We start from the raw sequence: 12,628 nt of genomic DNA, 5'->3' as shown, positions 1-12,628 counted from the left end.
TATGAAAAAATCTGACTTTTTGTTACAGTATTGTGGTTCTGTTCAGTTCATTTGACTTATTTCAGTTTCCCATTACTAATTAGATGTTGCCTTTGATTCGTTGTACGTTTTCTGATTTGTAAGGAAGTTTTAATATTCAACTGTATTTGATGTGAAAACAGAAATATTTTCCTTTGTTTGACTTCCTAGGCTGCCATGGAAAATACATGTGAACCTTAAGGAACAAATGTTCTGAAGTTATTCTCAGTAATGAAGCATATGTGAAAGAACACTTCCACTGATCAGGTGAAACGATGACTACAAAATCAGCATTTTGCACGGTAGTGTGCTTTCTTCAGCTTTGCATTGCCAATGGGCAGGTAATATGTGAGAGGCAGGTGACTACTGAATGGAGAACAGAACCAAAACCTACAGTAATAAAATGGACACCAAGGGAAAATGTCTGTTCAGACTTTTACACTGAATGCTGGAATATGGATAAAAGTTCTGTTAGAGAAATCTCTGAAGAACTTAACCTCAGTGTCCCTCAGATATGCCCTTTACAGCTTCAATTAGGTGACAGTCTCTTCATCTCCTCTGAGCCATCCTTTCAGTCCTACGGAATGAATTTGGTAAATGTTTCCAAGGAAGAATTTATTAACTGCCCTAAGGCTGATTTTCTTCAAGAGCAGTTGATTTTTGTTTGCCAGATAAGAGGACTGCACCAAGTGGACCCCAACTGGCTTGGTGCTGGAACTCATTACTTTGCAGAACTTCACAGGAGAGGTCCACTGTTGTGCAACATGGGCCTTCGTCTGAACGTAACAGTGAAGCAGCAGTTTTGCCAACAGTCTCTGGATGCACCACTATGCTCTGGGCATGGAAAATGTCTAAGCCATGTTTGGGAAAAAGTATATAGTTGCCATTGTTTTTCACAATATTCAGGAACATTCTGCCAGAAGTTTGATATATGCTCCACTAAACCTTGCCACAACAATGCCTCCTGCACTGAGAAACCAGAACTTTCTGGAGATTCTTACGAATGCACATGTCCTCCAAAATTTGCAGGTATTTCTTTTCTCCTCTAGGGATAAACATTACATAGATCATGCACTTTCCTTAACAGATGATTAAACAATAGGAACAATACTAGAAAGGCTTTTGTATAATTTGATTGCCCACTGCTGCTACCACACCTGCAGAGTATCTTTTACATGGAGTCACTTATGGGCACCCGTGCAGGCATTTGAAGACAGTTTATACTTGTTGACATTCATAAATACACTGTAGAGAGAAACAGGATAAGTTCTCAACATGCTTCTTTCCTACCTAAGCATTAGACATAAAAAAAGCACTTATTGACTTACAGAAGTAACTGATTTTCTTTTTTTTTATTCTGCAGCTCAGGTTCTTAGACCAAATAACGTAAATCATTTGGAGTAAGCTCCCCCCAAAACAGCTGGTTAATGAAATAGTGAAAAAGAGTACGTGATTGTGTTGAAATGAGCATTTCATTCAACCTGCCAAAACTCTCCTATTTTCAGTTTAAAGACCTTTCAAATTACATTACTGAAGTTTTTAAATAAAAATTTGGTTTAACTGAAAGGTCAAACCTTAAATAAGAAGGACAAGCAAAATAATATACTTAATATTTTCTTCTAGATTGTTTTGTCCCCTAAAGTCTTTTTCAAAGGCAATTTGTTGAACATACTGTCATTATAAAATTAAATATGTCACAAATGAAAAAAGAAAGATCAAATAATCCTTCTAGGAAATATTGCAGTACTTACCTAAAACTCATTGAAAGAACTGAACTTGGGTTCAGATTACCATACCAGAGAGTACAACATAACTGGGTAAATTCTTATCTAACCATTACCTTTATTTCATGGCAGGAAAAAAAATGGATTAGGGAGATTATGGGGATGCTGTTCTTGCATTCAGACCAATAGAGTGTGGATATATTGTAGAAAGTACCATAAATATTAATTCTCATCACAGAAAGAATTGTTGTAGCTCTTTTTGTACTTGTGGAGCAGAATTCTTGAAATGTTCGTCTGTTGGACTGAACTTCTATGCTCTCACAATAGCGGTGCTATGCTGTGAAGCACAGCTGATGGCTCAGGAATGACTGAGGTTCATAGAACACACCTCATAGAAATGAAGCTTATGTTGCATAAAGATTGCTGTAATTTATTTTTAATTGCTTTTCAAAGTGCATAATAATTTGGTTACTAATGCGTTTGCCAATAGAAGATTATGCAGGTATGAATAAGTCAATGTTGTGAGAAAAATATTTTTATAATTATGAACAGTGCAATAAGTGGAAAACATTGATGGTATGCAGTATGTTTTATATTTCCTTTATCTTTACTGGAGGCTGCGTAAAATGCTTTGAAAATAATAATACCAGAAGTGTCTGGTACTAATTAAACTCAAATTAATGAAAAAATTTGCAAGCAATTCTGTTAAAAGCAATCATCATGCGTAATGTTATCAACAAGCAATGCTTAAAACATTTTGTTCGCCTATATAGGAAAGTTTTAGGTAATGCTATAATTTTGTACTGACTATACTGGTTTCATAAATTAGCTGGATGCAAACAAAGAGAATTAGGAGACCAAACCACCATATATTATGGGCAGGCTACATAAGAGTAAGGGAGGAAAAGTGTCTCCTGTAACATAAAGTTTATTAGAAATTTGAAAACTTTTTGAAGCATGAATAATATAATTATAATAATTCAAGAAGCAAACATAATTATATGGTATTTAGACTTGTATGTAGTACTAGCATAAACAACTTATAACTGGAATTGTAATTTCCAGAAAGCTGCATATTTAAAAATTCTCACTTTCTCACTCAACCTAAGAACATCTTTTGTTCTCAATGCCAAAAGCAACTGTAAGCTAGATTAATTTTAAAAAGAAATAAATACTAGAGTTCTAGTAGCACTTCTTCATTTTAAGCTTTATGTGAATTTGTAACTATATGTTAGATAAGGTTAAGCACAGCAGCTGAGCACCAAAGCAGATTAATATCTTTCTGACTTGCCTTGGAAGTTCAGAAAGTTTGGTGCTAACTAATGTTAGCACAAACACCTTTCTATCCATTTGCCTATCTAGACTGTAGCTATAAATTTGATATTTATAAAAATTTCATCAAACTGCCTAAATATTTATCAATGTCCAATGTTCCCACTATTCCTTTGACACAGGTAAAAATTGTACAGAAATAGTCGGACAGTGTCAGCCATCTACATGTTTCAATGGTAACTGCATCAATGTTACTCCAAACACTTTTCTTTGTGAGTGTGACAAGGGCTTTACAGGTAGGAAATGCCTTTTTTCCCCGTTTTACAACAGTTATTGTATCTGTTATAATAATGGTAAGAACTTTTGCTTTATTAAAACCGTTATTTTTGATGATTATTGCACAGATTGCCTTATCCTTAGATTTTTAAAAATAATTTTTGCAAAATAGAGAAATCAGACTTACAAATTACTCATGTACTGAAATAAAAACATATAAATGATAGAAGATTTTCATCATCAGATGCCATCTACAAGTACCTTTCTTCTATTGACAGTATAACAGAGGAAGACTCTCAATCACTGACTCACTGGTTCTCAAATACAAAGTTAGAAGAATCAGAACTCTTCCTGGATGGATGATTTACAATGGTCATGACTTTTGTATTCATAGATGCACTAGAAATATAAGATGGAAATAATCTAATGAGTCAGTAACATCATAATTTAGGGGTGCAACTTGATTAAAAAGGAGGAAGTTAATTGGTTCATTTATAATATATGGGAAAATTAAGATGTTTTCATGAGAAAAGCTTGAATGAAAAAAATATATCTAAACCCATCCTATTGTAAACACTTTTGGGAGGCATAGGAAAGGAGTCAAAAATTATTTATTCTTGTGCTTCACAGCAGAAGTTCAGAGTATGGATGTGAGAAAAGTACTAATACTCAGAAGAACATTCTTCAAGAAGGATCTAAGTATAAAGATAGCTCTTGAATATCCAAAGACAGTAAAATTTTCAAAATATCTCTGTCTTGGAAGTATCACTTATCCTTGTCATTTATAGAATATAAAGAAAACATAACATTGAAATGAAGAGTTAAAAAGGAAAAAAAAAAACCCATAATGGAGTTAGAGGGATCAAAGAGCTAATCTTTATTTTCATAGTGAAAGACTGGAGATTTTTGTTGATTTTTTAATTTTATGTCTGTATAGACATATATTAAAAAGTGGGATAGAGATGTTGAATTCTAAATGCCTAGTAAATCTCTTTGATATCCTCCTTTTCTTCCCTTTCCTTCACTATAGAAGCATCATGGCCAGCATAATTCTGAGAAAACTGAAAAAAAACCCCAAAACTTCTTTTTTTCAAATGAAAAAGTCTATTAGTAAAGTTTTCTAGAGCTGATTTTCCACTCAGTCATGGTCCACATCTTTTTAGAACATTTACCTTTGTCCTTTTACACAAATTGTATAGGCACATCACTTTTGAAATCCTTGCTACAAAAATCTTTTTTATCCTTGCAGTTCTGACATAGTGAGGGAGAGGAGAAATGAGACAGGAGGAACACCCTTCCAGATGCAGTAAATCCAAACCTATTATGACATGAAAATAGTTTAATACTCTGAACTGCTGGAGGGCAAGATACACTGCAACCTGCTCTCCAAATAGCTGCTGAGGATTGAGAAGAACAAAAGGAGACTATGAGTGTAGTTAACTGGTTTTTTATTCTCCACTTAGATAAAAGAAAATGGGGAATCCTTTCTTGTTTCTAAGCATAAGTATCTTAGAAGGAGAAGGATTTTAATGATTATTTTATGGTTCTGTAGTTTAACAGGACTGACTGACTGACTAACACACAGTATAATTTTACAATTATTTACTAACCAAATGTGGTGGTTTAAGTCTACATATCTTCATATGGTCCTGTGTAAAGGTGTTTCCTAGCTCAAAGGTAATTTTTAAAATAGTTACCTAAAAGAATACAACTACGTGAAAACAGACATTTTCCTGTTGTTGTTCCATTGCAGCTGTATTGTGTTCTCAGCCAAGGTGAGTTGTGAAAGTATGAGTCTTGTAAGTTGAATGCTATTTTAATTGTGTGAAATTGGCAGAAAATTAAAACCGTTCTTCTGTCTTGATATTGAATTTGCATGCAGAAAACAAAACATAAAAACTAGATTGTGCACATTTGAAATGAGGCAAGACACTGACAGTTCTTGCTAGTTCACATGACCTGAATGAAAATACTAAAAACATACTTTTTATTCTATATTGATGGGGTGTAAGTAAAAGTAAAGTAAAATAAAAATTCTCTGAAAGCATTTATTCAAAATAAGTAAAGGTTCCTGGCTCCAAGTTGTTATGTTCACAAGCATAGAATGGATCTCTTAGATAAGCACTGTAAATTCGCATTTCAGTTCTGTATTTTTCTTTTTTTACTAATTGTTTAGTTCATTCGCTGAGGTCTCAAAACTCTCTTTACTCTTTCCTGAAGGAACATTTTTAACATAACAGCAAACAGCTAGCATTAGGTTTGCCAGTACTCTTATGACTGAATACTCAGATTCAAACCAGAATTTGTACCCTTAGACTTATTAAGAAGCATTTAGAGGAAGGGAATACAGGTAAAACTAAGGTGGGGTGAGTACAGAGAGGAAGGAGAGAAAAATAGGCTGGTAGTGTGTAAGCAGTTGCTGCTCAGTACTCATCTGACTGAGACCTGCACTGAATCACTGTAGTCTATCCATTCTTTTTATTAAATCTTTTCTTAACTCTCTTTCCACATAGTTTCACTCTCTCCCCATCTATGTGTTCTAAGGTCTCAGTACCAGAACTGGAGAGAGAAAAGTGCCTGAATTTGGTGTCTGCAATTTGAGGTAGACCACTGGTGACCGTGATCCTAATAACTTTGGTTCCAGCGTTTGGAGTAAATGAGGATCTCAGCATCAGCAAGCTGAAGGGAGGTTGTAGGAGGCCACAGGCTGTAGGAGTGTGTGCCTGAAGAGGGTCAATTTTGTGCCAGCAAAGGGCATCAGACTCTGAGCGATAGTGGCTCACATACTTAGTGGCAATTGAAGCAGGTGAGAGTCTCAGCATCAGCAAATCAAGAGGGGAAAGAGTGCTAGGGCCTTTGTGCATTGGCAGGAGCCACACAGAAGATAAAATGTTAACATTTTCCTCTAAGCTGGTATCTGAGTGCATGTGCAGATGTGCATGTGCATGTGTGTACAGTTCATTAGCACCCTTCAAGCTGGACTGTCTGTAGAGTAGGAGGCACAGGATCTGGGCATCAGTGTTAGATGAGCTGAGGTCCCACACTGCTATTGAAAGGGTTCACAAAATGTTGGTCTTTGTGAAACAGAAGATAAGAGGCTGTGTGTTGAAAGGGTTCACAAATGCATTGGTCCTTCTGAAATAAAGGGTTAGGGACTGTGTGTCTTTACTAGCAAGCTTCAATCTTTATCAATCAGAGAAGAGGACTAGGATTTGACTGTTTGTACATGTTTTATGTGAGTTCTGGGTGGGTGCTGGTAAAGGCAATGCCTTATCTGTAGGTAGTCTACGTAGCTGGTTGCATTAGTGTCCTCTGCATGTGTGCACCTCTGGCATATATGTTCACCTTAGCTGCTGGCTAAGCCTGCAAACAGGAAAGAAGCAGCTGCATTCATTGGATAGATGGAACTCCCAGTTCTTTAGGTTCACTGGGCTGGGCTTCAGCAGCTGGGACAGAGGTTGTCCAGGCCCCAGAGTCCACCATGCACCTCTCAACAAAGAGGACATCTCAGAAATTGTAATGGATCTTATTGTCCTTTTCTAAAGGTGCCTACAAAATTAATATGACTAAATCATAAACTACAGGAAATAACAATATCTCAGCTACCTCTGTAATGGTACTGCTCAGTATGCTTACTCTAGATAACATTTAGTGGATTAATAGAGGTAGTTTTTTTATTTGAATACATTTGATTGAATCTGTGTGGTGATTTTGTCGCTAGGTGGGAAGATGGGACTGATTAACCCTTCATAGAATGCTTGAGATTATCTCAATTTTTTCACACATTCCTGTAAGGGAGACTTGAATTTCCTAGCTTCCCCAATGGTACAATTGACCTCTTTGCAGACTCTAATGAGTTCCCTTCTCACTTGAGGGACAGAAAATACTGTGAGAATGCAGTGGTTTTGCTTGGAGCCACTACGATGGAGCTTCCATCATCCAGTCACTTTAGTTTAAAATGATCAGTTTGCTTAATTAGTGAACTACACCCAGACTCTTGAAAAAAGTTCATAAATGTAATGATAATTTTATACATATATAGAAGAAGAGAAGAGTTTATTGTTTGCACAGTTACTGTTTTAACAGCCTAATAGTTCAATTTCTCTAGTATTAACACTCATTGCCCAAATACTCAAAGGGTTCTTAATAGTACCCCTAAAAATTTTACGCGAATAGCTTTTCTACTATCTAATTTTTACTTTGGTGTGATGTTCAGCTTTCCAGTGCACTTCTTGGTCAAATACATCTATCTCCCTCAAGAATAGGGCACAACAAGTGCAGTAAGTGATCAGCACTTTGTGATATTCATTCAAAGGAGTGTTATATTCACACTGGAAGTTTCTCACCTATCAATCAAAGGATTATTTTAGTCTATTTGTACATGTTTTCATATCATTGTCTACTTCTTTTGCCCAGGCTACGAGTAGGAGCCTGGCAGTTGTCTCCAGTCACCTGCCACAAAGGGCTGTGATTTGTCAGACAGTAACTGAGGTGAGGATGGGCCAACCCCCTCCCAAGATGGGCCATCTACAAAGATGAAGCTGAAACAGGGGAGACACTCATAACTGGGCCCAAGCATAGGGTTTAATAACAATTAGAAAAGTTCTGAGATCTTGCACTCAGATCATACAAAGGTCATTCTGAAGAGATTTACTTGCTACAGATTCTGATTTTTAGTGTTTCTCTAAGGGACAGTGAAGATAGCAGCAAGGATGTGAGAATGAGGACTGAGTGTGTTTTAATAAAATCATTTGTCAAGTATGACAGTTTCCTCAGAGAAAGCTGTAGATTTCTGGGGATTATGATTCTCAGTTCTAAAAATATTCTTTTAAAAATATTCTGGCAATATTCCTTTATCACTTATAATTATGACTAGAATGAAGAAAGTATGGTGAAGATTTTTGCCCATTTATATGAATAATACTGAAACGGCCATAGTTCTTTTAGTGCTAAGAAAGAAAATACATATTCTTATCTGTGGCTTTAATGAAGTTATGGTAATATTTCTGTTCACATAATTTTGTGTATGTTTCATACACATTTCATAGAATCATAGAACCATTAAGATTGGAAAAGACCTCCAAGATCACTGAGTCCAACCTTTGAGCAAGCACTTCCTTGTCAACTAGACCATGGCACTAGTCATGCCACAACCAGTCATTTCTTGAATGTTCTTAAGTTAGTTGATGAGAATATGAGACAGGTTTTTTCATACATCATTTGATGCTAAAGGAGTTTAGGCAATTGTCACTTCAGTGCTAGGTAATTCTACTACTAGCATTTACTCTTCCAGACATGATGTGGATCAATTCAGCTTAGCTAGTGACAAAGATATATGTGGAAGGGTCTTGTCAAAACTATAACAATTATGTGAATTAGGTGGTCTGACCTAAGTAGATTTCAGTTTTCTCAAATATACTCTTCTGGCATGATTTCATTATACACTTCAGTAGTCTATGATTCAAAACTTCCTATTAGTTTTGGTAATCTTTCCATATTTCTCAATTTTTCTTCCCCTTTTATTATTAGATTTAATTGAATTATAAGTAATTGTCATATTTATTGAGTATATCAACTCAACAGTGTAATGAGTGAATATCTCATAGTACTTTAAAACTGTTGAGTGTAATTACTCTGGGAAAACACCAGAAAACACAGAAAACTCTGGGAAAACACAAATTACTCTGGGGAAAGTTCAGTAGGTAGTTGAGGTATATCAGCTTAAGGAAAAGTTGGAGAGGGAGGAAAGAAGGCAAGGAGAGAAAGAAAGGAGGAAAAGAAGGTGGGAAGGGAAGGGAAGGGAAGGGAAGGGAAGGGAAGGGAAGGGAAGGGAAGGGAAGGGAAGGGAAGGGAAGGGAAGGGAAGGGAAGGGAAGGGAAGGGAAGGGAAGGGAAGGGAAGGGAAGGGAAGGGAAGGGAAGGGAAGGGAAGGGAAGGGAAGGGAAGGGAAGGGAAGGGAAGGGAAGGGAAGGGAAGGGAAGGGAAGGGAAGGGAAGGGAAGGGAAGGGAAGGGAAGAAAGGTAGTGAGGGAGAAAGATTAGGAAGATTAGGTGATATCTCAGAGGCCTCACTATGGCATCAAAGCTGATTGCAAACTAGTGTTACCTATCTTTTCATCAGATCATTATATTGTTCATTTTGTCATCCTGTAACAGGACTTGTATACAAGATTTATACAATGAGGTACATTCTGCAATCCTTGATATTGCTGGGAAGAAATCTTGTTCTTAAAAAATCCACAGTTCTAGTCAGACAAGTAGGTGAAGAATCTCAGCACACACATCAACTGGTGATGACTACAGTATGATATTTTCAATAATTATGACTTTGAATAGTTATACATCTGATCAGTTAATTTCCCATCTTTATATTTCATTTGCAAATTACTTCACTGTAAGTGCATTCAAGTATGCAAAAGGTCTATTTTTTTAATGAAAGAGATAAAATAGATTTAGTATAACTAATAAGGTCAGGCCCATTTCCTGTTTTACACTTGAAAAATCTCATGTTATTTTTCTTGTGTCTTTTACATTATGATAATTCAGGCATCTTTTTCTTTTCTAACTTAGAAATAAATCATCTTTATTGAAAAAAATATTTCATTTGACATTGATTATGTGCTTTGGACTAAAGTACACATTTAAATTATATTTTCCATAAATTATTTTAAATTGTCTTATTAACATGAATTAAAAGAGATCCTTTTTGATAAAGGCTGTATTGTATAAAATATTATCATGAGTCCTCAAAATTATGAAATGGAAGAGTGTGGTTAATATCTTAATACTCTTTGTGACTATGCAATTGACAGTTATACAAGTGGTCTTCTGGAAAACAGACCTTCCTCAAAAAACCTTACATTATGTTTATGTACTAAATTTAGACTTCAAAAAATAACAGGACCTGTGAAGTGCTAAAATGCATAGCAGTATGTAAAAAGAGCACAACACTGATGGATATTTCAGATTTAGGTATAATTCATTAACTTTTTTATATTTCTGTTCCTAATTTGATCAGAATCAGATTCCAGGTATGGTGGAAAATAGAAAAACAACATTTGTGAGCCCTTTAAAGCAAGAAGAGTGTGAATAATAGTGCTGAAGGTGATGCAACCACAGCTTTTAATGCAGATGGATGCAAAAACATAAGGCTGTCCAAAGGAGGGCAATGAGGGTGGTAAAGGGCCTTACGAAGAAGCCATGTGAGGAAAAGTTGAGGTCACTTGGTCTGTTCAGCCTGGAGGAGGCTGAGGGGAGACCTCACTGCAGTCTCCAATTTCCCCACGAGGAGAAGAGGAGGGGCAGGTATTTCAGCTCTCTTGTGCCCAATGACACGTCTTGAGGAAGTAGTCTGAACCTGAGTCAGGGAAGGTTTAGGTTGGAACCCAGAGGCTGGGCCCTGTAGCAGGCTTCCCAGACAAATGGTCACAGCAACAAGCCTGAAAGAGTTCAAGAAACATTTGTACCTCACTCTCAGGTACATGGTGTAATTCTTGGGCTGTCTTTTGCAGGGCCAGGAATTGAACTCAGTGATCCTGATGGGTCCAACTCAGTATATTCTATGATTATACGATTCTAAGAATCTCATTTAACTAGGAGAAACGAAAACACCCTCTTTCATATGTGCAAAGGAAGAGGCTGTTACTTGATACCATTATTATTTAAGAAGATGTAAAATAAAAAAAAAAAAACAAACAACCAAACACTATAAGATATCCAAAAGTAATCTAGACTCCATCCCCCCTTTTCAGGAGGCTTAGCCATATTTACCATCATATAGAGTGCCTGGTTCAAGCTGCAGTTCCAGCCAGCTCCAACCCACCCAGCACAGGTCATGGCTAAGCACACAGCAGAGGTGGGGGAATCTTGGGTGGGTGAAATATACTTGCGGCTAAATGTTGCACACTTATAGAGGAGCAAAGTAAAAAAAAAAAAAAAAAAAAAAAAAAAAAAAAAAAAAAAAAAAAAAAAGATAATAAACAGCTCAATGAATGTCAGTGCTGCAGGCACCAGAGCAGATATTCCCATGCAGCTGGTGGTGAAGACTGTCATGAAGCAGGTATTTCCCTGTAGGGTGTGTAGCAATCTGGAGTGGAGTGAAGTGAGGCCTAAGAAAGTGAGGAGGAAAGGCTTACTCAAAATGGCACTCAGTGCAGGTGTAGTAATATTTTTGGTATACCAATACAAGACAGACAATGACAGATGAAAAAAACCCTAGATGCTTATATTTCTTTTGAGGAAGCTAAAATTAACATGATTTTGAGTCTGCTTATATCAACATATATCATATTATATCTGGTTTAAACAGATAGGCATTTAAAATGGGCAATGAGACCAATGAGTCATTGTTCATACCAAATACTAAATAAAATTTTCAATGACAATAGAACAATACTTAGTTTTGTAGTAATACACTGTAGAACACCAGAGTGATCAGCCTGCATATGCAGTTTTGAAGCACAACATCTATAGAATCAATTCTTTTTTCATGTAGTCTTGTACGCACTGTAAAGACACTTTCAGACATGCTGTAAGTTATGTACAGCTTCATGAGCTGGTATGAAACCAAGCATACATTCATACAATTGATACAATTGATTCATACAATTTTATATCAATTAGCCAATTAATAAGCATCACACTGCAGTCTGATATGTTTCTTTTTGAAGTCTCTGTTTTGAACTGTCCAGAATCCCTCCCAAAGTCTTCTGATTATTCACTTTTACATACCTGTCTAATCTGCAATAGCTCATAACGAAAAGCACTAGTTTAAAAGCTTATCACTGTATATGCATCACTTTCTCAACTGACTATAACTAGCATGGGAGTCCCTACTGGGATTTTTGGTATGTTTTCAACAGTGGTTTATTTCAGATTTTAGCAATATCATAATATGAATGGAGTCATTGATTTTGATCTTGCTTGGTCTGCACTAGAATTTCCTGTCTCTCCACTGGCAACAAAGATATCCCAGTAAGCAAGATAGTAACTTGTATGTTTCAGCTACATACAATTAGCTAAAAACCTAAAATATGATGGAGAAATTCTATGAGTTTCATTTCATTAAAACATAAAAGGGGATTTATCAAAAAGTGTAAATTAATTGGTAAATAGGGAATGAGAAAATGTTTGGACATAAATTCTAGCTAATTGTTAATACTCGTTTATTGTTTCAACATCTGCTGGGTGCTGCATGAAGGGGAATATCATCAATAGTATTTATTAATGAAGTAGACAGTTCTGGGAAAGAATGCTGCTTCTCTTACAGCTTCAAACACACCAGTGTAATAATCTTTATTTAGTTATATATATATATATGTATATATATATATAATATGAA

At 36.0% G+C, this 12,628-nt stretch overlaps 1 protein-coding gene across 1 annotated transcript in view; it reads left to right on the top strand.

The window, feature by feature from the left end:
* The first annotated feature begins 278 nt into the window (after positions 1-278).
* The window catches only part of EYS (eyes shut homolog), a 718,715-nt gene continuing 706,365 nt past the window's right edge, over positions 279-12,628 (top strand). The window contains exons 1-2 of the mRNA XM_066314978.1: positions 279-1,047; positions 3,197-3,310. Of these exons, the coding sequence (XP_066171075.1) occupies positions 294-1,047; positions 3,197-3,310 (868 nt within the window). The 5' untranslated portion in view covers positions 279-293. The remainder of the gene's footprint in view (positions 1,048-3,196; positions 3,311-12,628) is intronic.

The sequence above is a fragment of the Sylvia atricapilla genome, chromosome 3, assembly GCF_009819655.1.
Source record: "Sylvia atricapilla isolate bSylAtr1 chromosome 3, bSylAtr1.pri, whole genome shotgun sequence".
Taxonomy (NCBI): domain Eukaryota; kingdom Metazoa; phylum Chordata; class Aves; order Passeriformes; family Sylviidae; genus Sylvia; species Sylvia atricapilla.
Note: the sequence above shows the minus strand (reverse complement) of the source record. Positions and strands in the feature narration are given on the sequence as shown.